The sequence below is a fragment of the Halichoeres trimaculatus genome, unplaced genomic scaffold (assembly GCF_033239565.1).
Source record: "Halichoeres trimaculatus isolate MK-OKI-2021-1 unplaced genomic scaffold, fHalTri1.1 fHalTri1_scaffold_11, whole genome shotgun sequence".
NCBI lineage: Eukaryota > Metazoa > Chordata > Actinopteri > Labriformes > Labridae > Halichoeres > Halichoeres trimaculatus.
Genome location: NW_027437189.1, coordinates 19,686,801 through 19,711,442, shown reverse-complemented (window position 1 = coordinate 19,711,442; position 24,642 = coordinate 19,686,801). Strand labels below are relative to the sequence as shown.

The 24,642-nt window shown below is 40.9% G+C and overlaps 1 protein-coding gene across 2 annotated transcripts in view; it reads right to left on the bottom strand.

Annotated features, from left to right (window-relative positions):
• Positions 1–6,948, bottom strand: part of cntn3a.2 (contactin 3a, tandem duplicate 2) — a 46,748-nt gene extending 39,800 nt beyond the window's left edge. The window contains exons 1-3 of one of the 2 annotated variants that reach the window (XM_074680981.1): positions 6,418–6,948; positions 3,141–3,278; positions 2,258–2,393 (exon numbers count right to left, since the gene is read on the bottom strand). In XM_074680981.1, coding sequence (XP_074537082.1) covers positions 2,258–2,393; positions 3,141–3,195 — 191 coding nt within the window. In that variant the 5' untranslated portion in view covers positions 3,196–3,278; positions 6,418–6,948. The remainder of the gene's footprint in view (positions 1–2,257; positions 2,394–3,140; positions 3,279–6,417) is intronic. The other variant, XM_074680982.1, reaches the window with a different exon arrangement.
• Positions 6,949–24,642: the final 17,694 nt, after the last annotated feature.

The following is a 24,642-nucleotide window of genomic DNA, read 5'->3' as shown; positions in this document are numbered from 1 at the left end:
AATGGTTTCCTTCCTTGGCTTTTTATGCTGCTATAGTGTGCATACAATGACGGTTTCATCTCTTTGTGAGTGACTGGCAGGGGAAAGGAGCAGGGGGGAAAAAAGGAGGAGGAGGGTGCAGTGTGAGCCCATTTACACTTCAAGAGAGGAGCTAGAGAGGTGCTGAGGGCATGCAGAGCTGAGCACAGCCCTGCTTGACAAGACACCACGTTGAACATGCTCATCTCACCTTTAATCAGTGCGTGGAAATACCTGGTCTCAGGGAGGGAACGTGAAAAGCCTGAAATAATGAGCATACGTATTTCACACTGCTATCGTTCAGCTCTTCTGCGCTGCAGTAATTCCACTGTTGAACTCCAAAGACTCTTGTAATCAATGTTAGTTGGTGCCAACTTGAGTCTAGGAACCTGAGTTGGTCTGATGGCATGTTACAAGAGGAGGTTTAAGAAGCTATTTAGTGCGACATGAGTGTGAATGAGATATTATCTGGTGAGGCTGGAGGCAGATTGGCAGGTGTGTTTGTCAGCGTAAATAAGAAAAGACAGGCTACTCCTTAAAGATGCCACTTCATGAAGTTTTTAATGGCATTTTAGCCGGATTCAGAGAAAACTGAGACAAGAGCCAGCACTACAATATTCTCAAATTATCATAAATCCTTATTTACAGAACTGAAACAGCCCATATGGGCTTTGCATAGATGAAGGCTTTGAGGCTGATTTTAATCTAAAATAAGAATATATGTAAATGTGTGTAAAATGAAGTCCACCGGAACTAGAGATGCACTAACATCCCTTACAATTCCCAACTGTCTCTGCATAGCATATTGTGTAGTTTTCTCTACCTGTGCAATAACTTATAACTATGTTTTTCAGGTGCAAATGAGTTTCTAAATGTGCACAGCACATTACATTTCTTTTGGCTTGACAACGCATTGTCTGTTAATGTGGATGCCTAAATGTCATGCACTTTTGGGTAAAAGCATCCATATTCAACTAATACTGTATAATTTAAAATAACTATAAAGGCCTACAATTCAATTCTATTTAAGCTATATGTCGTTCTATATAGCTTTTGCTTTAATTTAAAACCTAGGTGTTAAAAGAATACTTTTTGTCCCTTGGCATCAAAGCTTTTGTTTCTGCACCTTACAGTCAAGATGGCTCACTTGCACCTGGGAATGGGTACCCAATCAGGTACTTTTATAGGTACCGACCAAATTCTGACAAAAGTACCGGGTACCAATTCATGTAAAGTCAAAAGGTACCATGTTAAGTTACTGAAATGCATCCTTGTGACTTAGAGGTAGTGCTGCACGATTTGGGGAAAAGGTGCGATTTGCAATCAGGTGGACAATATTGCGATTGCGATTGTGCTTGGGATTTAATAAAAAAAGCTGTGTCATAATGAGTCTACAGACTTGCTTGGTTATCATGGAGAAAAATCTGAATTGCATGTGCTGACATTGCGATTGCAATTGCGATTGCGATAATCGTGCAGCCCTACTTTGAGGGAGTGGAAGAGTAGACAATTTTCCATGCTGGACATGAACACAGCATTACAAGTTTAGATATTAAAGAATAAATATGTTAAATTGAAAAAAATATATCTTTTATTATTAAACAAATTGGTATTTTTACCACATTAACACACAAAAGCACCGAAAATTGATACCGTTGAGTACCAGTATCGATTGCCAGGTACCAGGCATCGGTACCGTATCGTTTCAAATGTGAAAGGTACCCATCCCTACTTGTGCCATTGAACGTTAATACCATGTTAGTGTCTAACAATATGCCTCTTTACATAAAACAACTGCCGCTCACCCTGCAGTGGACAAATCTACACTTCTGTTAAATCTTTAAAACAAGCCCTTCTGCTATACACTGTGCACTGCAGACCAGCTAGAGGTGTCCAGGAAAGAAGAGTATTTCTATCTTCCTACGTTGGCACTTTATAAACAGAAAAACAGGACAGCCTCTGGTGTGAACACAAGTCAAGGCACAACACTGCGATCACAGATTGACACAGGCAACCCAGAAAAGACTTTCAGTGGTTCAAATCTGGCAAGTGTTAGGAGAAAGCACAAACTAGCTGCTAGATATTTTGAAAAGAGACAACAAAACAAACCAAACAAGAGATAAATGCTCGTTAATACAAACTGTCAAGCTACATTTTGATTTTACAGCAGTTGATGTTTTCCAGCAGACATTTTCCACACATATTTTAGCATGCTCCTAAAAACTGAGTGTGAGCTTACCTGTACTGAGGAGGTGGTATTCCCTTAGCATCACAAGTCAAAGTAGCTTCTTCTTCTATAGAGTCAACAGGAATGAACAAGTCACCTGGCTCCATCCTCCATCTTGGACCATGGTACGATCCACTGTCCAGACAATCTGTCGGAGAAAAACAGTAACAGCCTGAGCGTAGTAACAGGGAAAAAAGTGCCATTTTTTGATAGAGTCTGGCCTCCATAATTTCACATTCTTCTGGAGGAAATGGGATATTTGGGCCTAATAGGGAAGGCTCTTTCAAAAATGGGAGGTGGGACATTACTAAACATGGGAAAGGACTCGATATGGTTCATTTTATGTGGAGGTGATGAGAAGTGCTGATTCCTCTGGAAGAATAAAGTGGATAAAATGAACAGCTGAGAATGTGCCAGGAGGACTTTTTTGGCACAGCGAGAGGAGAAATTTCAGCAGTTACAAATAAGAGTATGATACAAAAGAGAATAGTTGGAGCTTTCTGGATCATTCATTGGTATATTGTTTAAGATTTGATGTCTGTGGTGAACATATTTACTCTGATAAAAAAAAAAACACATTTGTCCAAACTGGAAAGCTAAAACTATTTGGTTTGCATTTTATGTTAATTTTGCGCCAAGGGAAATAGTGTAGACGGCAAGAAAACAAAAGCCGATGTCTCTCCATCAGGGTCCAGTCACAGAGCAGTGAGGAGGAAGATTTAAAGTATAGTTTCTGTGTTGTGAATGGAAGTCAATACTGAGGAGTGTTTCTTTAAACCGGGGCCATCCTATCATCTCTGACACTGACAGGATTTTCTTCTCTTCAGCCATCATCCCTGCAACTGTAAATGTCCAAACGTGAAAGAATCATTACTCATATAAAAAGGTGGTTTACCTGCCAGACAGTCGATGATTGATAACAGTAGAAGCTGTTTCCATGGCAACGTCATCTTTGGCAGCCAAGGGCAAATGAGAGTTTCATCCAATAAGCTTTAAAATGGCACCGGCGTTCTCCGAGAGAGGGGAGCTTGACCTGTTGGGATGAGACTTTTGTTGTGAAACACCAAACTCAGCAAGCTCCAACATTTTTATCCCAGCTTCCACATTAGGCTTTTTAATCATCTGCTGTAACAATGGACAACATGACAGCTCCCCAAAATCAAAAGCTCAACACACGGGCTCCCCTCTGCAGTGTATCCCACAAAGTCTGCATTTAACACTGATCAAATCTAAAAAACAAATAATAAATCAGATTTTTTTTTTCCTCAATCAGTCTCTGTTGCCAGCTCTTGACATGCTGATTCATATCCAGATGTACACATTACTGACAGGTTTGGTTTCTGTCACTTGTTTTGATGCTGTTAAATGGGTTGTGATAACATGACTGGCATTTCTGTTGACAACTGAAGCTCTTCTGGTGATGTGTTTACTGACTCATCAGAGTTGAAGATGAATAATGACAAAAATGAACAAAAGCAGTTTCCATGAGCTCTAAGAGTCCACTTCAAACCAATCTGTTATTTTGAGGACTGTACCAACTTTTTGCTGTTTCAGCCACAAATTACCACAAATCCACCTGCCAATTCCCACTGCGCAGGCTTCTTCACAACTTCACTTTTGTACAACAGGAGGAGGCGTAGACATGCCATCCATCTTTACATACAGTCTCATACATTATGCTTTTAATTATCTATCAGCTAGAGCCAAGCTGTGGTAGTTTGATTACGAAATTGAATATAAAGTCTCATTCCTTCTGTCCATTATCACAAATCCAATCAGAGGATCCAGACAGTGTCACTTTGTGCCCTATTGTTTGGCCAACTTGCACTCTGAGATGTCTGAGGGTGATACCAGAGGCATATGGGAGGAAGCCCATGCCAATCTATTAAGGGAGCAACCAACGCCTAAGCTCATCCTTCACTTGGACGGATTCACTCTGGCTGCCTGAGGAGAGACTTGGACCTGGGAATTGGGTGCCATCCAATCAATTAGATTCACCCACAGCAGCATGTGTCTCCCCACATGCTGGGGTGAATCAAGACAGCCTGATGAGGCAGCCATTCCACCCAGGTCCATAATCAAGGGCAAGTGTCTGTCTGCTCCTAGCATGTGTTGCAAATTGCCATGCACCCACTTCTTGCAGGAGGATCCTGAGCGAGTAATGATGAAATTACGAAATGTCAAACATACACACAACGGAGAACTGGCAATAACAGCAGTCAAGTGAGCAGCTGCACACACGTACAAATGTGTGTGCGTGATTGTGCTGATCAGTGTGAACCTGCATGCATGAAAAAAGGAGATCTGCACAGTCAAACCCCTACAAATTTCTTCAAGAGGTGTTCAAGATATAGTAAGGGCAGAGACAGATAATAACGCCAATCTGCTAAATGTCACACAACCCACACACACCTACACACCAAACTCACTTTCGCACCATGTACAACACATATAACACCCTGCCTCCACATGCTTACACACAAAGCACACACGTACACTCATTTTCCATTTTGAAGACATAAGCCACAACGAGCAGCTCATTTGTGGCCTAATCCCGGGGCGAGCCAGGTTCAGAGCGCTACTTATGGAGGGTCTAATTGTTTGTCAGCTGCCTGGATGTCAAATCACACACGTGGGGTCTCTGCCAGGATTTTTCTCCCTTGGCTTTCATGTTCCCTCGGTCCTTTTTCTTTCCCTAAAGTCGACAAAATTGGATTGGTATGCTTCCTCTCTGGAAGAGTCCTGCATGCCATACCTCAGTGATAGGCCCCTGGTGTTGCAAACTGCTGGCACCTCAGGACAGAGGATTGGTGTTGGGAAGGTACAGAGGGTATTACACTACTGTCGACTTTGCATGTTATGGTTTGCATTTGTAATGGAGGCTTTTTGTGTGTCAGGGATGGGAAATTGTAACAGCTGATGCAATATGGCCCTCTTTTTGTGGGCACACTTAATAAATAATTTACAAATGCAAAATAGTGGGTTACACAAATCTGTCCGTGATATTACGGGGAGCAGATCACTCAGTTGCTCACATGTAAGCACACACACATGTACGAGCACATAGGCACCCACCCACATGCACACTCACTCACACACACACTCACGCACAGAGTCACACACACTCTCCCATGGATAATGGTGCTAACGACGATGGCGATAAAAGGTGGTGAGGAAGCTTTGCAGGGTGAATCGTTCCCAGTCAAAGATGGTCCCTGCCAGTAACAACACACCACTGGCTTAACTGGCATGCAAAAAAAAAAAAGTAATGTATAAACACGATATCTCCCACCTTCATCACACCCTGCCTGCATCCAAGTAACATGCTGGTTGAACAAATAGCCCAGCTGGCAGAGTGGGAGTGTACTTACTTTGAAGGCCTGAGCTGCATTCATCACAGATATTCCAGCTGACATCGTGGCATAGCTGTATGCAATTACCTGGTGAATGTTGCAGGGTAGAAAAGGTGTGCATTGTGCGCGTGTGTATGTGTGAGTGCACCCTACACTTACTGTATCTCAGTGGGCATAAAGCCATCACTGCCAGAACACTCCTCGGATCCTGAAGAACACTTGAAGACACATTTTTTTGAATCTGATCAGCAAGTGCATACTCCACCCCAGGTTGATTTGTCTCTGCTGTGTGCTGGTGTGTGTCTGTAGCAACACATTTAAAAGGGTGAGGTGAAGTGAATCCAGGCTGCAGTGTGTGTGCATCACACCTGGGATGAACCATAGGAGCTATTAGGGGCTATAATACCACCATGTGAGTAATGTAACAGCAGGTCTGCAGCAGTTTGACAAAGAAAGGGGAGGCTGAGCCACAAACAAGCTCTTGTTCAAAAAAAGAAAGAAAAGAAAAAATATCAGAGTGCCTGTGTCTGAGTGCATGCCCCTCCAAAATGAGACTACTCGGTGTGGAGGAATTGGCTGCAGTTGGGAGGGCACGTCACGTTGCTCCAGCATTGAACAAATAATTATCGAATATTGCATTCGGATGTGCCTATTCGTTGATAGTACGCTAGACAGGGCCGACATGTGAGCCTGGTTAATAATTCAGCATATAAATAACAATGTTTAAATAATTAAGATTTCTGTATGGGTGCACGTTCACAAATGCCGAGCGCGCTCGTGGGTTGAATATTTTTTCTTTTAATTATTTGATTGTCTTACCTCTTATCTTGAAATATCTTGAGACCAGCAGCAACCAAATTCAGCCCTCGCAGAAAAAGCGACAGATTGATCCTCCATGGAAACCTCGTTAGGAAAATTTCGGTCACAATCGCAAGGTCGTTCATACAGGTGAAAAAATGAGCCGGTGGTCATTAAGATATAGCAGGAAACGCAGGAGGCATAAACACACGCGTCTCATATCGCTGCTCTCCCCTTTCTCCACTCCCCACCGACAAAAAAAGAAAAAAAAACATACACACACACACATACACACACGCACACACACACACACAACACCCACGTTGTTTGCTGCGCTGAATCACATTTGAAACCTCCCCAGTTCAGACGCTCGACTATCGCCCGTGTTTACGCTCACTAATCCAACACGCGCGAGGCTGAAATTTGGCTCGAGAAGGAATCATGCAGCGATGATTTAATATGCGCACCAAGTCAGCTCTTCCTGCGAAGAAGAAGAAGAAGACGAAGAAAGAGAAGAAGGGGAGGAGGAGGGCTGTACGGCGGTGGAGGAGGCGTCAGAGCAGCCAGAATCAGCAGCAGCAGCAGTGGCAGCGCTGGGATGGGAAGGTGCGGGAGGGAGGGAAAACGCACCTGGCGGAGAACCGCGCCTCCCCGCGCCAGGCGATAGTATTACAACTAAAGTGTGAGCCTCAACCCAGAGGCGATCCAAGACTTTAAGGGGACCCAGGACAAGCATTCAGTGGGGCACCATCATAAAGGAACTGATTCCCTTAATGTTGACTGAAAGCAGACTTCAAATCTATTTTTATATTATTACATTTTGGGAAATAAAAGGTAAAATACGTAAAACAAAACAACATTTCAGTTACATCCCTTTCAAGATATAAGAAAACAAACATGGGAGAACACAGAAATGGGATGAACCTATGAGCAGCCAGCTACCCAGCACCCCTTTGCAATAGATATGAAAAAAAACACCTACATAGCAAGTCTGCACTGTTTTTTTGTATTTTTTTTCTTCCTCCAAGCGACACAAAACTGTTCCTCAAAGTGATAGCTCTTGGCAACACTGGTGATGCACAACTTTCCTCTGCAGAAACCTTGAGCAGAAACAGACTAATTGATGAACAGCCATCTGCCGCGGCTGGTTGGGCCAAACGGAGAAGAAGAAGAAGAAGAAGAAGAAGAGAAACAGAATTTAAATTTTAGTCTCCAGTCTTTGATAAAGTTACGTCTGATCTTGTCAGTTCACAGCATTGTTTAAAATTATGATATCTGGCTCCAGGTTAACACTTCCTGGGAGGTTTGTTTTCTTCTCAGTCTGAACATTCGTCCTCATCCCTCTTTGTCTTTTTGTGATAAAAGTCTGACTCAAAATGGAAGAGGTGTCTTCTTTTCCATGCTGCCCAGTCATTTTATAATTCTATAAAAGGGCTGTTTGATGGTTAACTAAGGTTTTAATTATACAACATCTTTCAGAGTATGACTGTCGTCACGAGAAATTGTCATCTTAAATGGGAAAATTAGAAAATAAATACTCTTTCCATGATTAAGAGTCATTAATTGGACAAAAATATATAAATCCATACTCTCTCTCTCTCTCTCTCTCTCTCTCTCTCTCTGTATGTGTGATTGTCAAAGGTGAGCTTATCATAATACCGTCTCCTGGTGGATGTGAGCTCTCCTGAGGGATGCACCATGAGGCGAGATTAGAGGGTGTGTTGAGCCTAAAGGATTATCAAAGCCAATAATTGGTTATTAAACACTTAGGTTCAGGCAACACTCCCTGTAGATCACTGTGGTCAACAAATCAGGCCCTAAATCATATTGGTCCTCTGTGTGGCTCGCCTGATACTTCTATAAAGCTGGTGCAGTAAGACAGTACCTGGAACCATGATGTCACCTAATCAATGTCACATGACAAAGACATGCCATGCACACAGTGTATGCTATTACATCATGGGTTCCCATCTGTAAATTTAGTCTGAATCTAATTTAGTTAGCACTTAATAATGTAATAATAATATCTAACCCCTGTGGTCTCCCTCCTCTCATTTCCTCCTGTAGGCTTCATTTAAAGTTAACCCTTTCAGCTCAATCCATCATGTGTACAGTGAAAAATGACATTATTGCACAAGATTATATTTCCAGTAAAAACACAGATAATAAAACTGATTGGTCTATATTTATTGCATATGACATCAAATCAGTGATCTAATTGGACTTGTATGTGGCTACAATCTTAGTTTAATTCTGCGTTTCTACTAAGAAGAGGTTTCTGATGTAATTGCAGTTTCTGGTGGCACCATTAAATCATGTGTATCATTGTTCAAGTACAGAGATGTACCATGGCTCTCTTTTTTTTTTCCTTGAATGCAGAAACAGAGCCAGTTTGTATGCAATAACTTGTTCTTAAGCAGTACATTATCAGCATGGTCTCCTTCTCTTTTTCTGTTTTTTTTTTTTTTTTTTTTTTTTTTTTTTAATTTTAATGATTATCATCATTTCTCATTATGCCAGTCTGACTGAAGCAGACAGCCAGCCATTGTTCCTTTCAGTGTAGAAGAAGCATCAAATGACGCGCTGAAGGTCCCCTTCATGTTTACGCAAACTGAGGCAGAATTGTTTTTTTAAATAGAAAATTAATATCAGCAAACCAGATTTCTCTACCTAGAACTCTAGACTTTGCTAATCCAGCTCACTCAAAGAAAGTCGAGGTATTTTGGAGCCTTTATGACATATCTGCTTCTATTTCACTGCAGAGTTTACATATGGAATTTTGCATTCATTGGCAACATTCCTCTGCCTTTGCATCCTCATCTCAGCAAGTCAAGACAAGTTAATTCATAAAGCATCATATACACAAAGAGCAATTCAAAATGCTCTGTAGAGTTAAAAGCAAAACACGGGCTCAGGGTCAGTGTTCATTCATTTTTCATAGCTCAGGTAGAGCCTGTGCTTCTAGGGCAGCCAAACTACATTTAAATTTTCTTAAATAATTACAAAAAGCTTAGAATGGTCATTTTCTGGAAATCTGGGGAAGAGTCACAGCAGATGACGGATGAATAAACACTATGGACTTTTGGCTGGCGGCCTTTTAGTGTACCTCAGTCTAAAGTGGTTTGAGTGGTCAAAAGACCAGACTGGTGTTGTGGAAATGCAGTCCATTTACAGATTAAAGGCTCAGAAAGACGATGCATCTGCAAAGTCAAAGTTTAAAGTGGCAATAATTGAAGGAAATTTAAATACCACTAAATCTTTTTGCAACACATTCCAAAAGTGTGCTAGCAGTTTTAGTTTTTAGAGTCTGTTAAAGTTAATAGGTTTAAAGGCAGCCTGAGGACTTTATAAGTGATCTTGAAATGGTCTCACTCAGATATTTACCTGTTCATGACACGCAATTTAAAATGAGATTATCAGCACCAAAACTGGTTATTTCTAAATGCTGTTTCTCACTGTCCGTGGTCGTGTCAGATTTTCAAAGAGCTCAAATCAGTTTGCCTGCTCGTAAAGTTTAGCGAAGAGAAGGGAGTTGACCAAGTGAAAAGCAAGATATGGCTTTTTATGGCCTAAAGCAACTTCTTTGAGAGTGACAGCACTTGGGCTAAGACTGAAATGTTTGTTTTGCTTGGTGAGGTTGCTGTTGTTGATAGATGTGCACTGGTATGTCTTAACGAGAATTCTTTTATGATACAAGCTAAAGAAATGTCTTAGGGCACTGGGCTGTGAGTGAGCTACAAAGATGGTCCAGTCACTTTCTGTACAGTAAACTAAGGTACAAATGTAATTCATAAAGTTTGCTTGTTGTCACGTTTTCGACAACAGCGCTACATAACAACAAATGAATACATTGCTTAAAACTGTGGTTTTCAAATGGGGGTACGCGAGGACACTCCAGGGGGTACGCAAGATTCAAAAATGTATATTCAAAAAAAATGTCAACCAAGAAAAATCTGTCAAACATAATTTATGCAATCAATGTTTGAATCCAAATAACTTCAAGTTTTAAACTGAGTACTTTATCCAATAGACACTAATAGTACAGTGCTGTTTTACTTTTTTTTTCCAACCCAAACTAATTTGTGCTTGTTAGGGGGTACTTGGTGGAAAAAAATACGTGTCATAGGGGGTACGTCACTGAAAAAAGTTTGAGAACCACTGGCCTAAAACACTGCATTCTGCTAAAGTTGTCTTGGGCATTCATGTGCTCCCTAAACAAATGCATGTGTTTGGAATAATCATGTATTTACAGCAATGGGTGATAGTACACAGGGGGAACAGTGGCTGTGACCTAAATTGCATACCGTAGCCTACTTCTCACTTGAATGGCTGGTGTGACCGTGCCTTTACACTTACTATTTGAGTAAAGCTGAATGTGGAATGCTGGACACTTCTCACACTTTACAGTCGCCATATTGGCCACATAGAAGAAGGGGTGGGAATGGATGGGAATGATGACTGACGGTTGCAATCAGTAAATAACACAAGAACACCTGTGAACGGTTGTGAAATGCGATTGCCATTTCCACTAAGTGTAAAGCAGCAATGCTTGATTCGAGGCAACTCTACCCTGTGAGATTTCAGGCACTGTTCTAGTAAAAACATAGTGTACACAGTGTACTCCATGTAAAGTCTTGTTTCCACCAAGTAGTTCAGTTTGGTTCGTCTCAGCACGGCATGCAACATGTGGCGTTTCCACTCACTAATCCCGGGACAGACCCCCAAATAACTGAGACGAGCCATCCCACTTTTTTGGACCCTTCCATCGGGGTGCCAGACTAACCAATCCGATCCCAGAAGGTGGAGCCACATCACTGCAGACCACTGAATGGCTAAAAGAATCGTCACTTACCATGTGACTGCAACTGTTTCTCCTTGCGGCACACAGCCTTCTCTCACAAAGAAGGTGAATTGCTGGATGTGTTGCTGTTTATTTACTCTGTCATGTTTTTCTTCTTTGTCGGATATATAAGTGGGGTACCCTGTGTCGTGCTGCTACAGCGTCATGCTACCACGTAACTGTTGCTGCAATCGGCATCTGGCTTACACGCAGCCTACCATGAGGGGCCACAGTTGGCTGTTGAAACACAGGACCAGGCTAAACCAAGCCAACCCATACCAAATCATACTGATCTATACCGGACTGCTTGGTGGAAACAAGGCTTAAGTGTACTAACAGATGTATGTGATTTGAGACAATAGCCATGGTTACATGAGGAGGGGGAGGCGGCATTCTATTATTATGGTCCCCGATTGTGGAATAGCCTCCCGGAGAGCCTCAGGGGCGCAGAGAATGTTGATATTTTTAAAAAGAGGCTCAAGACCCATCTTTTTAAACAGGCTTTTAACTAACTAGATTAACCTCTTTTTATGCTTACCCCTATTTTTACACTTTTTTATTATTACTCTACTTTATACTATTATTATTAATTCTATTTTGTTTATTAATTAATTAATTAATTAATTAATTAATATATTTATTTATTTATCTATTTATCTATTTATTAGATTAGTTTATCCTGCTCTATTATGTTGTTTCATTTCATTGTTGTTTGATGTTTATATTAGGATAAATATTTATTTAATCTCTACTGTTTTATTCCTTCAGTTTTAGCTTCTAGACCTTTTATCTCATTCTACTATTTTAGTCCCTCGGTTTTCCAGTGTTTCCTCCTGGGGGCCTGCCACACCGGGAGCTGTTTTTGGCCCACTGATTGGGGCGCTGTCCCATGGATGGCTCCGGCCCTGGTGGCTAGAGAGCTCTACACCTTGGTGTGGAGCCTCCTGTCTGCCTGGGCTGGGGTGGTCCCTGTGGTGGCGCCCCTTTCAGCCATGGGCCATGGCTCCTCCTGGTGTGCGCAGCCCCCAAAGGTAGCTTTTTCCTCACCTCAGATCTTGGTGCCCAGCCATGTCTCCTCATCAACAGCCTGTCTATGTGTGTGTGTGTGTGTGTGTGTGTGTGTGTGTGTGTGTGTGTGTGTGTGTGTGTGTGTGTGTGTGTGTGTGTGTGTGTGTTTGTGTGTGTGTGTGTGTGTGTGTGTGTGTGTGTGTGTGTGTGTGTGTGTGTGTGTGCGCGTGCGTGTATGTTTGTGTGTGCCGGTATGTATGTCTATGTATGTGCGTGGGTGTTACCGTGTTGCAATGGGTATATTTGTGGGGGTGGGAGGTTTGGGGTTTTAATGGTATTCCTTTGTTTTTGTTTTTTTTTTTTTTTTTTGTTTGGTCTTGCCTTTTGTTTTTATCCTCTGTGAGGCACTTTGTGTTGCACAAGCATGAAAAGTGCCATACAAATAAAATAAAGTTGAAGTTGAAGTTGAAGGAGTTTTTCGTCTTTCCGAATGGAATCTTTCTAAATGACTTTTCCGAAAACAATAGTATACATGGAAAGGAATATTCCAATCTCTGGTCTACATGCACCACTATAATCAAACAGAATAGTCAATGGGGCATGCGCAGAAAAACGTAAACATCACATGATTTATCAAAGCTGGAGGACGACAGTTTGTTTATATGTATTGCAATACTCTGTATTGCGAGTTTGTCGTCCGCACCCTGACAACTTTCCATTTGAGTGGATAGATGATACCTCAATCAGTTTGGGGAAAGGAATATTCCACCCCTGTGAAACCGATTAAATGTCCATTCATATTGGCACTTTTCTTTCGGAATGAGGTGTATACAAAGGTTAAATTCTTTCCGTTTGAGCAAATAAACTGAATGCAAGCGGAATATTTGGGTCCATGTAAACAGGGCTAGTGTCTTTAGGGAAGAGAAACACTACTGACTCCAGCTACAGGTGTCACTGCAGTCAACACCAAATGTCCTTAGAGTGCATTTAACTAAGAAAAGAGTCTGTTTGATTTTCATGACCCCATACATTTGAGAGGGTCGTGCCAATCCAACACATCTTGCTGGACACACTTTAAGCAGTCACGGCTGAAGCTCTCACCATATCAAATATGGTTTCAGTATCATGCTTATTCAAAAAAAAAAAAAGAAAATAAATAGAAATGAATAAAAAATCTTTTCAAGCAACCATTGCTTCATAATTAATAAATAAATGCTGTAAAAAGGATTGGGCTATTTAAAAAATTTAGCTCTGCCTCACTCTGTAGAATTTTTCTCTTCTTTGCTAAACTTTCTTCTCCACTTTTGATGGTGCTCTGGAAGGAGGGTGGCTCCCTGCCGCTGCTCAGCCCAGCAGGGTGACCCTCATCAGAAAAACTGTGGTAGGCCAGCCTGGCAGTGCTGGCGGAGGTTTTCTTGATTTTCTTAGCCACATCCTTGCCATCGCCAGAGCTCACATTGGGAGAATTTCTCATCAGCTTCATGCTGGAATTCTTACTGAAAGGTAACCCGAGTCAAACGGTCTTTTTTCTTTATATCAGTGCAGAGATGACACACACGTCTAAGCACGCACTTGCTGGGAGCTGTTCGTCAACAAGGTTGCTCAGAGTTACAAAAGGATGCTGAAGAATTTGTCAGGTGTTATTATTTCTTCAGCGTTCACCTTGACAGTTTCCATCAGGAAGTCAACAATGGTCACCCTATCACCCTCATCAGTTTTAAATCTTCTCTTTAGAGACCTGCTGACATGTTGTACTGGATTTAAATGAAACTAACAAAACAAAAAGAAAATGAAAGATTTTCCTTTTGGTTTTTCATTTCATCAAGTCTTAATGTTGGTGTACAAAAAGTATGATTTCTGTAAAAAAAAAATACTGCCTCTATCTAACTGCTTAGACTGTTTGCTGAGCGAGTGGCACAGATGACCTTATTTCCTCAAGTGTTGATCAAGGCGAAGAAATGATAAAATTTGATTTCAAGTAATTTCTTGCTGTGACTGGCAAACACAGCATTTTTAAAGCAACTTCATCTTCAGATGATATTATATCTTGTGAATTCCTTACTATTGCTCAAGGATCTGCATTAAATGGTCCCATATTATGCAAAAATCACTTTATTAAGTCTTTTAGTGAAATTTGTGGGTCTCTGGCTTTCCTCCCAGACCACAAAATGTGATATTTCATGAAAAAACCTGTACCTAGTAGTGCTTGTGAATGTAAAATCCTGACCTAAAACGAGCTGTTTGGATTTTGGGGATTTGCAGATGTCAGCGATTCCCTTTTTTGACCAATCAGGAGCAGGTCTGACCTGATTGGTCCACCAGAGGAGCTACCCCTGCACCCACTCCCTGCCCACTCCCCTCCCCGCTGCTGGAAGAGGAGAATGCTGAAGTAAAAGGGCCATCACTGCTTTGTTTTTGGCTGTGAACAGCCACATAGTTCCATGCACAAGCTTCCCATCTCGGAAGAAGGCAAGACTAAGTGGCCAGAGTTCATTTATCAAGGAAATATGCCAGCTACACTCAGTAAAACTGTGCAAGTGTGTGCTAGTCACTTCACGGCTGACTGCTTTTCCAGCTTTGGACAGTACAACAGAGGGCTAGCAAATAGACTGGTCCTGAATCAGGCACATTACCATTACAAACCTCTGACCCTGGAAATGTGAGTATTTTAAATGCTGTGTGCTGTGGAGCAGATGTAGGAGCTTTTCCTCAGTGTCCCCCTGTCTCTGTATTAGCTTTAGGATGCTAACTTTAGCTGCGGTTAGCCTGTTGTTTTAGCCTGTAATGTTACAGTAAACCAGCTTCGTTGTTTTCTAAACATTGTGCACTCAGAGCTTGTGGCACCGCTCTCAGTGACGTGGAAGAGCAAGGCGGTATCAACAGTGGCTCATTTACATATGAAGGCCACGCCCACTAAATCAGAGTGTTCTGAACAGAGGGGCTATGAGAGCCTGGAAACAATGCTGCTGTGCTTGATTTATTGGCTTTTTGGACCAAGAACCATTTCATGAAGACATCAATGATCCATATTAAACTGCAGAAAAGGAGCATAATATGGGACCTTTAGGACATGATCCAATGGCTTCTCAGGGCTGTAGACGATATTCCTCATCTGTGGACACAGCACAAGGCTATGCTCCAAAGTTATATAATGATCTCTGGTCTTGAGGCATAATGTGTTTAGTTTCACAACTACTGAAAATACAATCTGCTGTGTTAAATACTTAATTCTGATTGGTCAAAAGTGACCTGAGGGAAACCTAATCCCAGATGTTATATAATCGTAATCTGTGGAGAGGAGGTTGATACATTTCACCTCTACAGGCTGACAATGCAGACTGTCTCAGGCTGATCCTGCAGATCTGGATAAAAACAGTCAACAGATGCAGATGTCAGAACAGACTGATTAGCTCTTGAGCTTCAACCATCCTTGAGAGTCAGGGTAGCAGCAGTATAGCTGGTGAGTGCATCTCTGGGTTTCTGATTGCTAAAAAGTAACCATGGGTGGCAGTGGTGAAAGCATCAGTGTTCAAAGTTGTGACTTTACCTCATTTATGTTTAAAGGTGTTTCAACTGCAAAGCTCCTCGAAGAAGGAGAGCTGAACGGGGGCAGAAATGTCAAAATCCTTGAAGAGGGGCTGCTTATCTTGTCTGATGTTACCGACAGTGGAAGTGCACAGTTCAGTTTTACTTATGGAAAATAAACAAGCTAAGGTCGTGAATGGACTGTGATTTAAACTGTTCAGTCTAATGCTGAATCATGCTGCAAGGTTACTGACAGAAGTTGTGCTGTTGATGTAATACTGACTCTGGAATCAGGCTATTTAGCCAAGCTTTATGATTCTGTCTTATACCAATAAAATTAATTTAATCCCTTAAAATCAATTTACATTTTGTCTATGTCTGTAGTTGACAGCTGGGTAAAACTCCCCTGAGTGAGACAGGTCTCATGTTTGCTAATTCTAATTTGCATAATTCACCCAGCCACCCATTCACTACAGATTATCTTGAATTCAACAGAACAAGACACAAGTAAATCACAGTTATCACCATTTTTAGTGTGTTCTTAGTGACACACCACAGCATAGCAGAGACTTTATTACTCTGGTCACTGCTTGGCAGCTGAGGAATACACATCAACATTTCAGCTGCAATGCAGCCCAGAGACCAAAGATCTATCTGTGAGTTGAAGGGAGCTCCCAGCAGGACCTCTGGGGATCTGAAACACAGTGAGAAACAGAAAAATATAAAAAAAACTTGTTAACTGTCAACTCTTATCTCTTACTTTCTTGGATATTCAACATTTTGGTGAGGCAAAGGCCTAACTGAAAACTTGAGAAGCAGCCTGCAGAGCTTCATTGATTTGCTGTTCTCTTTTTCTGATATACAGATGTGTTGTTAGTCAGTTACTTGTACTATAAGGTCTGAAGAGAGGTCTGAAAGCTTTTGCTTTTAATGGTCCCATACATGGTCAACATCATAATGTTTTCTGGCTTTATAAATAATCTCTGCACTCTCAAAAACCCCAGCACCACAACCAACCGAGAACACAAATACCAAAAAAAAAAAAATCTCTTAGGCAGTCATCATTTAAAGGTAGAGCCTGCAGGAATTTTCCTTACTTGCAGTAAACACAACATTCAAACTGGGCTCCTCTTCCTTGGCTCAGTGCCAGCGGCAGCACACACCCACAGCCTCTGACCGTGACTATGTGAACACACTCACTAGCCTAGCAACCACTTGTAGCATCACGTTTCTATGAGGGGTTCAAGGAAGACACAGACACTGGCAGACATGAGGTCCAGAAGTGATGATTGAGCAGGACTATTCCTGTAAAAGTTGACCTTTTTTAGGGAAAATCCTGCAGACTCTACCTTTAAATCAAAATAAGTCAACCAGCTACTTCATTGAGACAGACAGAGGTCTTGAGAGAGACCATCATGCTGTGCAAATTAAGGATTAAAATGAGTGGCATCTAATTTTAAAAAGGGTTATTTATAGTTTAACTATGAACAACTTCAATCACTTGCACTCTTATCCTAAAAATAAAACAGATAACTAAAAGCACCAGTGACTCAGATGGATGACAAACTGGATTTCCTTCTTATTTTGATTATTTGAGGTCCAATTCTGCACATGAATAATTACATAAAGAAAGATATATCATATCCATAGAAAAACAGTACTTTGTTTATCGCAAACTTACGTAAGTTTGAGCTTGATAGAAACTTCTACGGGTGTGTCTTAACTGAAAAAAAAGACCAGGGAGAGAAAGGATTGAACCAATTATATAATCAATAACTGTTTGTCTGTACCCAGTACTTTTCTATTATTAACTGCATTTATTCCAGAAACATGTGGATGAAATAGAAGGATCAGAAAATATGGTTTTATGTTATTATTGCGAAGTTTAGTGAAAGGCTGCTGTTTTTCTGTGTGGGAACAGGTGGGATTTGGAGACTTTAATCAACTGAGCAGACGCTCCAAGGTGACAGCGGTGTCATTGATGTTTTGAGTTGAGTTTTCACAGAAAGTTACTTTCTTTCAAGACTTTTTTCAGGTTGTTTTGAGGTTATCAAAACAGCAAACACAGTGAAATGACTAAAAAAAGATGAAGATGAAGTCCCCTCACTGTGACAGTTTGCTTTTGTCTTGGTAGAATACAGCAGAACCTCAGACAACACGCAGGATGTGATTAATTTTATCTTATTTTATGCCTCAGATTAGCTTATAATATGGTCTTCTTTATTGCACATTTGAATGTGAGTGAAACTCTAAGTGTGTCTCATCACGATGGCCAAATTAAATTAGCTCTAAAGTGTCAAAAATGGTCAAAGGTCAACACAGTGTGAACAGTCCACTAAAGCATGATCACTGGCAGACTGGTTAGAAAAAACATCTGAAGGCCTATTCCTGGTGGGGTGAATGAGACACACTAAACTTTGATGCCCCCATTATGCTTGGACCATAATGACAAAGCACAAGAGAGCAGGTCGCAAAAAAGTGTGATAGGTATTTTTCCTCACAAGCCCCAGACCCATCGTTATGTTGATCCACAGTGAAATAGACCAGTCAAGTTGTGTCAAGAGTAATAACTAAAAACATTGTGTTCGGAAGTAGACTCTTTGGTGAGTTGAGAAAAAGACATTTTGTGGCTTTCACACAGCTTCAAATAAAACTATGAAAAGAATCGTGTGGTGCTCTGAGCAGGTGCAAGGGATTGAACACACGGCAGAAAAAAATAAAATAAAATAAAGTCTGGGTTTCTTTGCTTCACTTTCACTCAACTAATGCCAGGACTTTCTCTGTCAGAGCCAAGGGTCAAAACAAACCCCTAAAGATCAACAGTTACATAAATACGAACAACAAATAACATGTAGAATGCATTTATAAAACTATCAATACCCTAATCTCCATCAGTAAAAACAACTTTGATTCCTAAAAATGAGTCTAAAATATGAGACAACACAGGAGTGCAAAAATCTATTGTTTCTCTGGTGTCCGCTTGAGGCTGGCTCCAAAAGTATAGGAAGTCACATACACACCAAGAAGAAAAAAACGGCAGTTTTCAAAGCAAAAATGAACAAAATTATAGCCTCTTTCTCCTTCATGAATCAGTGATCTCACTATAAGCACACCCTGTATGGGGAGATTTTCTTTCTAACTCCGCAGTTTAAAAGGTATTGAGATAATTGACTGTATATAGAGTGGACTCCGACATTTACCATTGTACGGTTTTGAAGCCAAAATTCATCCGTCACAAGCACAGCAAAAACAATACAATATTACAAAAATAAAATATATATTTTTTCTTTCAGGAGTCTAATCGCTTCCTGACTCTACCTCCCAACATATTTTACAGTCCCTGAAAAAAATACACAAGAACGGCAGCTGTCAATCATCGTTAAACCTCGTTTTTAACCTTGTTTTTAACCTCTTATAGCTACTGAAAACGAAACTTTTCAGAAAAAAAGAGGACTTGAATCACAAATAATATCTTCAAATCACCACAACAATTGGACGTGAAAAACATTTCTACAAGGTGTACTTATTTTTTATAATTTGACCACAGCCCATCTGGAATGACTGGAGAGCTGCATTTTTTTTTACTTATGCAGCAGCCAGCCACCAGGGGGAGCAGTTTTCCTGGCTACCTCACTTTGAGCTGAGCAAGATGACGTTCATTTTTTTACAGTCTATGATTGAGATCATGAGTTCGCCCAATCAGAGGCAACATTCAGCTCACCTGAGTGACAGGCACCCTATTGCTGTTAGTGTGGAGACTTGATGCCTGCATTACTTTTAATATGACCATGCTAGCCGATCTGCTTCAAAGGCCTTTTTAGGAACAGATGGATGACGTTGCAGAGACTAGGTCTGTTAAGTAATACAGTCTATTGCCAGTACACATAAAAAGTTGCTGAGAACGCATCACATTTCAAGCATCCAGTGCTGTTGTCACATACTAAAAGCATCATCTTGGGCCCCTGTGAAGCAAACACACACACACACACACACACACACACACACACACACACACCACACACACACACACACACACACACACACACACACACACACACACACACACACACACACACACACACACACACACACACACACACACACACACAAGGCTACCATGACCTGGGTAAGCTGAACCATCAGCACAACACATTACCAACAGAGCTTCAAAGACACTACACTACAAGAAGTCAGTGGGTAACACATAGGAAATTTTGACTAAACCAGTCTAGACATTAAACAAAAATCAAATAAGACAAACCAGCAGTTAGAATTCATCCCAGATTATGATTGTAAAATAGTGTTTTAGTGCAAACAACAATGATGTTGTGTTTTGAATAGAATAGAATAGTCAGGAAAAATGATGACACCTTATTCTTTATGCAATAATCATTCAGCTAAGGGTCTTGAAGAGCAAGAAAGTGCAAGTTTTGAGAGCCACAAAGTTACGGTCTTCTCCACTTGAACATTAACTTTGTCTTAAATAATAATAAGAAATGATATTAATAATAATAAAAAAAAAAACATTTTATATTTGAATATGATTATAACAGATTCAAATTTTAAAAACCTTGAAAAGCTTTCAGATGCTAGCCTGTGTCAGTAGAGATTGTTTTCACCTGAGCTGCCTTATTTTGGTGTTGGAATGGTATGGGTATCACACTTAACTTCAGTTCAAACCCTTCAGACTTAATACCTCTCATTTAAATTTTTCATTGTTTTAGAACAATTAAATTAGAATATCTTAGCTGGAGCTCAAAATCTTATTCGTTAACAAACAGTCATTTGCATCATTGTTTTCTGGTACTATCTGCTCTTAGGTCTGAAGCAAGCACTCAAGAAAAATGTGCCCGGGGTTGCTCTGGCTCAGCTTTGTTTAACTTTCCTATTTCAGCCATCATTTCTCACCAGACAGCATAAAACCAGCGTGAGTTTATGAGCTAGTAGTGGCTGCCTGTTGTAATATGTGGGGTCACTAAGAGCCATTGGGACTCAAGTGCACATGCACCAGAAAACCCAATATAATGAGCCAGACAAGTGGCTGAAAACACAGAACTGCAGAGTGGGGTGTTAAAATTACTCTAAAATGGGTGAGTGTGGCTTCTTTGTGTGCAAGTGGGGCATGCATGGGGGCTGAATGACATCACTCAAGCTAAGTTCTGATTGAAAGAAGGCTGAAGTGTTGTGGGTACAGCTGAACCTGTTTTCCATTGTGCTGCTCAGCGCACAAAAACACAAAAAGTGCACCTTTTTATGGAAAGCTAATGGAGCAGGGACATGCAGTTGAAATCCAATAATTCTAGTTGAGTGTGCTGCTGATAAGTCTGATATTGATGGCATTACAATTATTTTTAATTTCATTTTCTGGTTTTCCAGAAATTTAATGTGTCACTGTGGGAAAAACACAGATCTATGCAATTAGAATTAATTAGAGCTGAATTTAATTTAGCTGCTTTAGTTTCAGATAATTGAACAGAACAGCACCGTCTCTGCTTTTTATTAAACATTTCAATATGCCTGCAATAAAAAGGCTTTTTCATGCTGCTGTATAACTGTATAGCAACTGTTATGTGATGTTCCAGCAGACTCGATAGTAATCCTGTAACTGTTTACCTAATGATATCATGATGAAATCTTTTACTTGTACATGCCTGTCATCCTATTACTGGCTATTCTGCTGGAAGAGATTCTTCCTCTGCAGCTCTTTCTGAATTTTCTGTTCTTCTTTTTTTCTTCACTGTGAGGATGTTTTTTCCACCATTAATCTGAACTGAGGGTCTGAGGATAAACAAAGGGCGGTGTATGATGCACAGACTGTAAATCCCAGTGAGACAAATTTGTGATGGGCTATAGAAACGGAAATTTACTTCACTCGACTCAACTATAATTCAAAACTGGATTCACCAACAGAGAGAAATTGACTTTGGTAGCAAAAGGCTGACGCGTCACTGTTTTTGATAAGCATCGGCTGACAGCTTTGGTTCATGGTGAAAAGATGTATTCCCCATGACAAGACTGGAAAGAAACGGCCTTCTTTTTCCAACACTATCTTCCTTTTTCGCTTCCTTTCTTCCTCACACACTCTCTCATACACACTACCCTTCATTAGTCTCTGTGCTGGTCTCTTTGTTTATTTCAGCCTCTTGCTCTCAGACACAAACATTGAATCTCTCTTCTTTACTACTTCAGTCATGCTGCCCTTGTGTGCATCACCAGCAGCTCAATATCTGCACTGGGCCTCAGTGAAGCCTAACTGCATTATGGTAGGTCCCGTAGTCCCTCAGTCTACTAGTAACCCCATTAAACCTACATTGATCATCCTCGTTTCAGGCCCAGGTTCCTTTAGCATGGCCAGGGCATCATTAATAATGCTCCATACAGCAGCCATTTGACATTTCCTTTAATTATGCCTGTAATTTATTCATGCACTTGATCCTAGGAGCTTGTTGTGAAAAGCTTCCTCCAGGAATATTTTATCCTGCTTCTCTCGAGGCCAACGGATTAACCATCTTAATAGCAAACCCCTGAAGGTATTACTTCCTTTACTGTCTGTGAGTGCATCTGCGTGTGAGCACGCGCATTAGGTGTGTGTGTGTGTGTGTGTGTGTGTGTGTGTGTGTGTGTGTGTGTGTGTGTGTGTGTGTGTGTGTGTGTGTGTGTGTGTGAGTGTGTGTGTGTGTGTGTGTGTGTGTGTGTGTGTGTGTGTGTGTGTGTGTGTGTGTGCGTGTGTGTGTGTGTGTGTGTGTGTGTGTGTGTGTGTAAGATGGCAATGAGCATTGTGCCTGGAACGTGTGTGTTAAGCTGCAAAAGTCATTAGGTCTTATTTCCCAACCATTCAGACGACTCAATGTAAATTCTCCTGTATTACTAGCTTGTCTAATTTTGGGAGAGCACAAAGGAAAGTGCAAATGGTTGCAAGATCCACGCTTATCGCACACTGCAGCGACCCCCATGTTTAACCCACTTCTGCAGAGGAAAACATCACCGCTTAATTTGCACACTCTGCAGGTCGTTAACAGACAGGGAAACACAGCAATTTCCCTGAAAGTGGCGCAGGAAATCTCAAATGCAAACTCTTCAAACAGGATTTAAGATGTTAATTATGATGTTTCGTGAGAACCTAACATTGCTCAACTCCTGACTGCACACCTGACAGAAAGCCTCCATGCTGTGTGAGGGGGAAATGTCTGTTTGAAGACTGGGGAGTAGAGGCTCTTATATGAAAGGAAAACGCACTCAGACTCACAAACACTGGTAGAAATGGAAGGAAATTTTTCATTTTAGAATGGAAAGTAACTTGACAATTTCTCTATTTGTCAAGATATGAGAAAACACTATGAAGCTAAAAAATGCTGCAGCTATTGCTTCAAATATATGACAATCTTACATCACTTTCACTTCTGCTGTAATCATTCTCACGTACATAAATCCTCTTCCTTTTTTCATGACCATTTGCACTGTTGTATGATACATCTCAACATAAAAAAACATCTCTCACCTACGTGCTTGTCAATCGTCTGCAGTTCACTTATATATATATCACACAGACGCTCTTAATGATGCCTGCTCTTTCTGTCTCTCATTTAAACTCAGTCAGCTTCCCATGTTGATTCTTTGATATGAAAAAAAAAAAAATAGGGTGTCTTTAGTTCATTAGCCCGACTGTTTTCAACTGCCTCTCATAGAAGACTAATGGGCCAGCATACCTTTTATTGCATACTGCAGTTCCATGGCTGTGGTGGTCCATTACTTTGGAGGATCAAGAATTTACTCTCTCTTGCTGCTGATAGAGAGGCCTTGCTAGGGGCTAATGAAGGGAAAGATCCACTTTAAGATAAATCCTCCTGTAGGTCAATAAAAATTTAACTTGGCTAAAGAAGAGAGCTGGGAGCAGAAAGCTGCTTGTGGGGTCTGACACGGGGTGAGTCAGGGAAAATCAGCAGGGAAATCTGTCATTATGTCTATATTAAGACTGTAATATTCTATTTGAAAGAGCATGTTGAGAGCAAGAATATAGCATTCATGGTTAGAAGTTCAAGATAAATGGTCTGCAGAGCTTTAAACTATCAGTCATTTCTTACCCACAAAGCACCAAAGCAAAACAAGTTAATGCCAGGAAATTTAGAGACATTTAGACCATACTTTTGTTTGATGCCCAAACAAGCTTCACGATGAAATATGCTCTACATTTGTAAATAAAGCAAGTTCAGAACACATGCAGAATTTTAAACAACAACTGAAATGCTTTTAAAGGTCCCATATTATGCTCCTTTTTTTGCAGTTTAATATGGATCATTGATGTCTTCATGAAATGGTAGTAACATGTTTTGGTCCAAAAAGCCAATAAATCAAGCACAGCAGCATTGTTTCCAGGCTCTCATAGCCCCTCTGTTCAGAACACTCTGATTTAGTGGGCGTGACCTTCATATGTAAATGAGCCACCGCTGATACCGCCCCGCTCTTCAGTCACTGAGAGCGGCGCCACGAGCTCCGAGTGCATAATGTTTAGAAAACAGCAAAGCTCGTTTACCATAACATTACAGGCTAAAACAACAGGCTAACCACAGCTAAAGTTAGCATCCTGAAGCTAACACAGAGACAGGGGGGACACTGAGGAAAAGCTCTTACAGCTGCTCCACAGCACACAGCATTTAAAATACTCACATTTCCAGGGTCCAAGGTTTGTTGGTGGATGGTTGGTAATGCGCCTGGATTCAGGACCAGTCTATTCGCTAGCCCTCTGTTGTACTGTCCAAAGTTGGAAAAGCAGTCGGCCGTGAAGTGACTAGCACACACATGCACAGTTTTACTGAGTGTAGCTGGAACATTTCCTTGATAAATGAACTCTAGCCTCTCAGTCTTGTCTTCTTCCA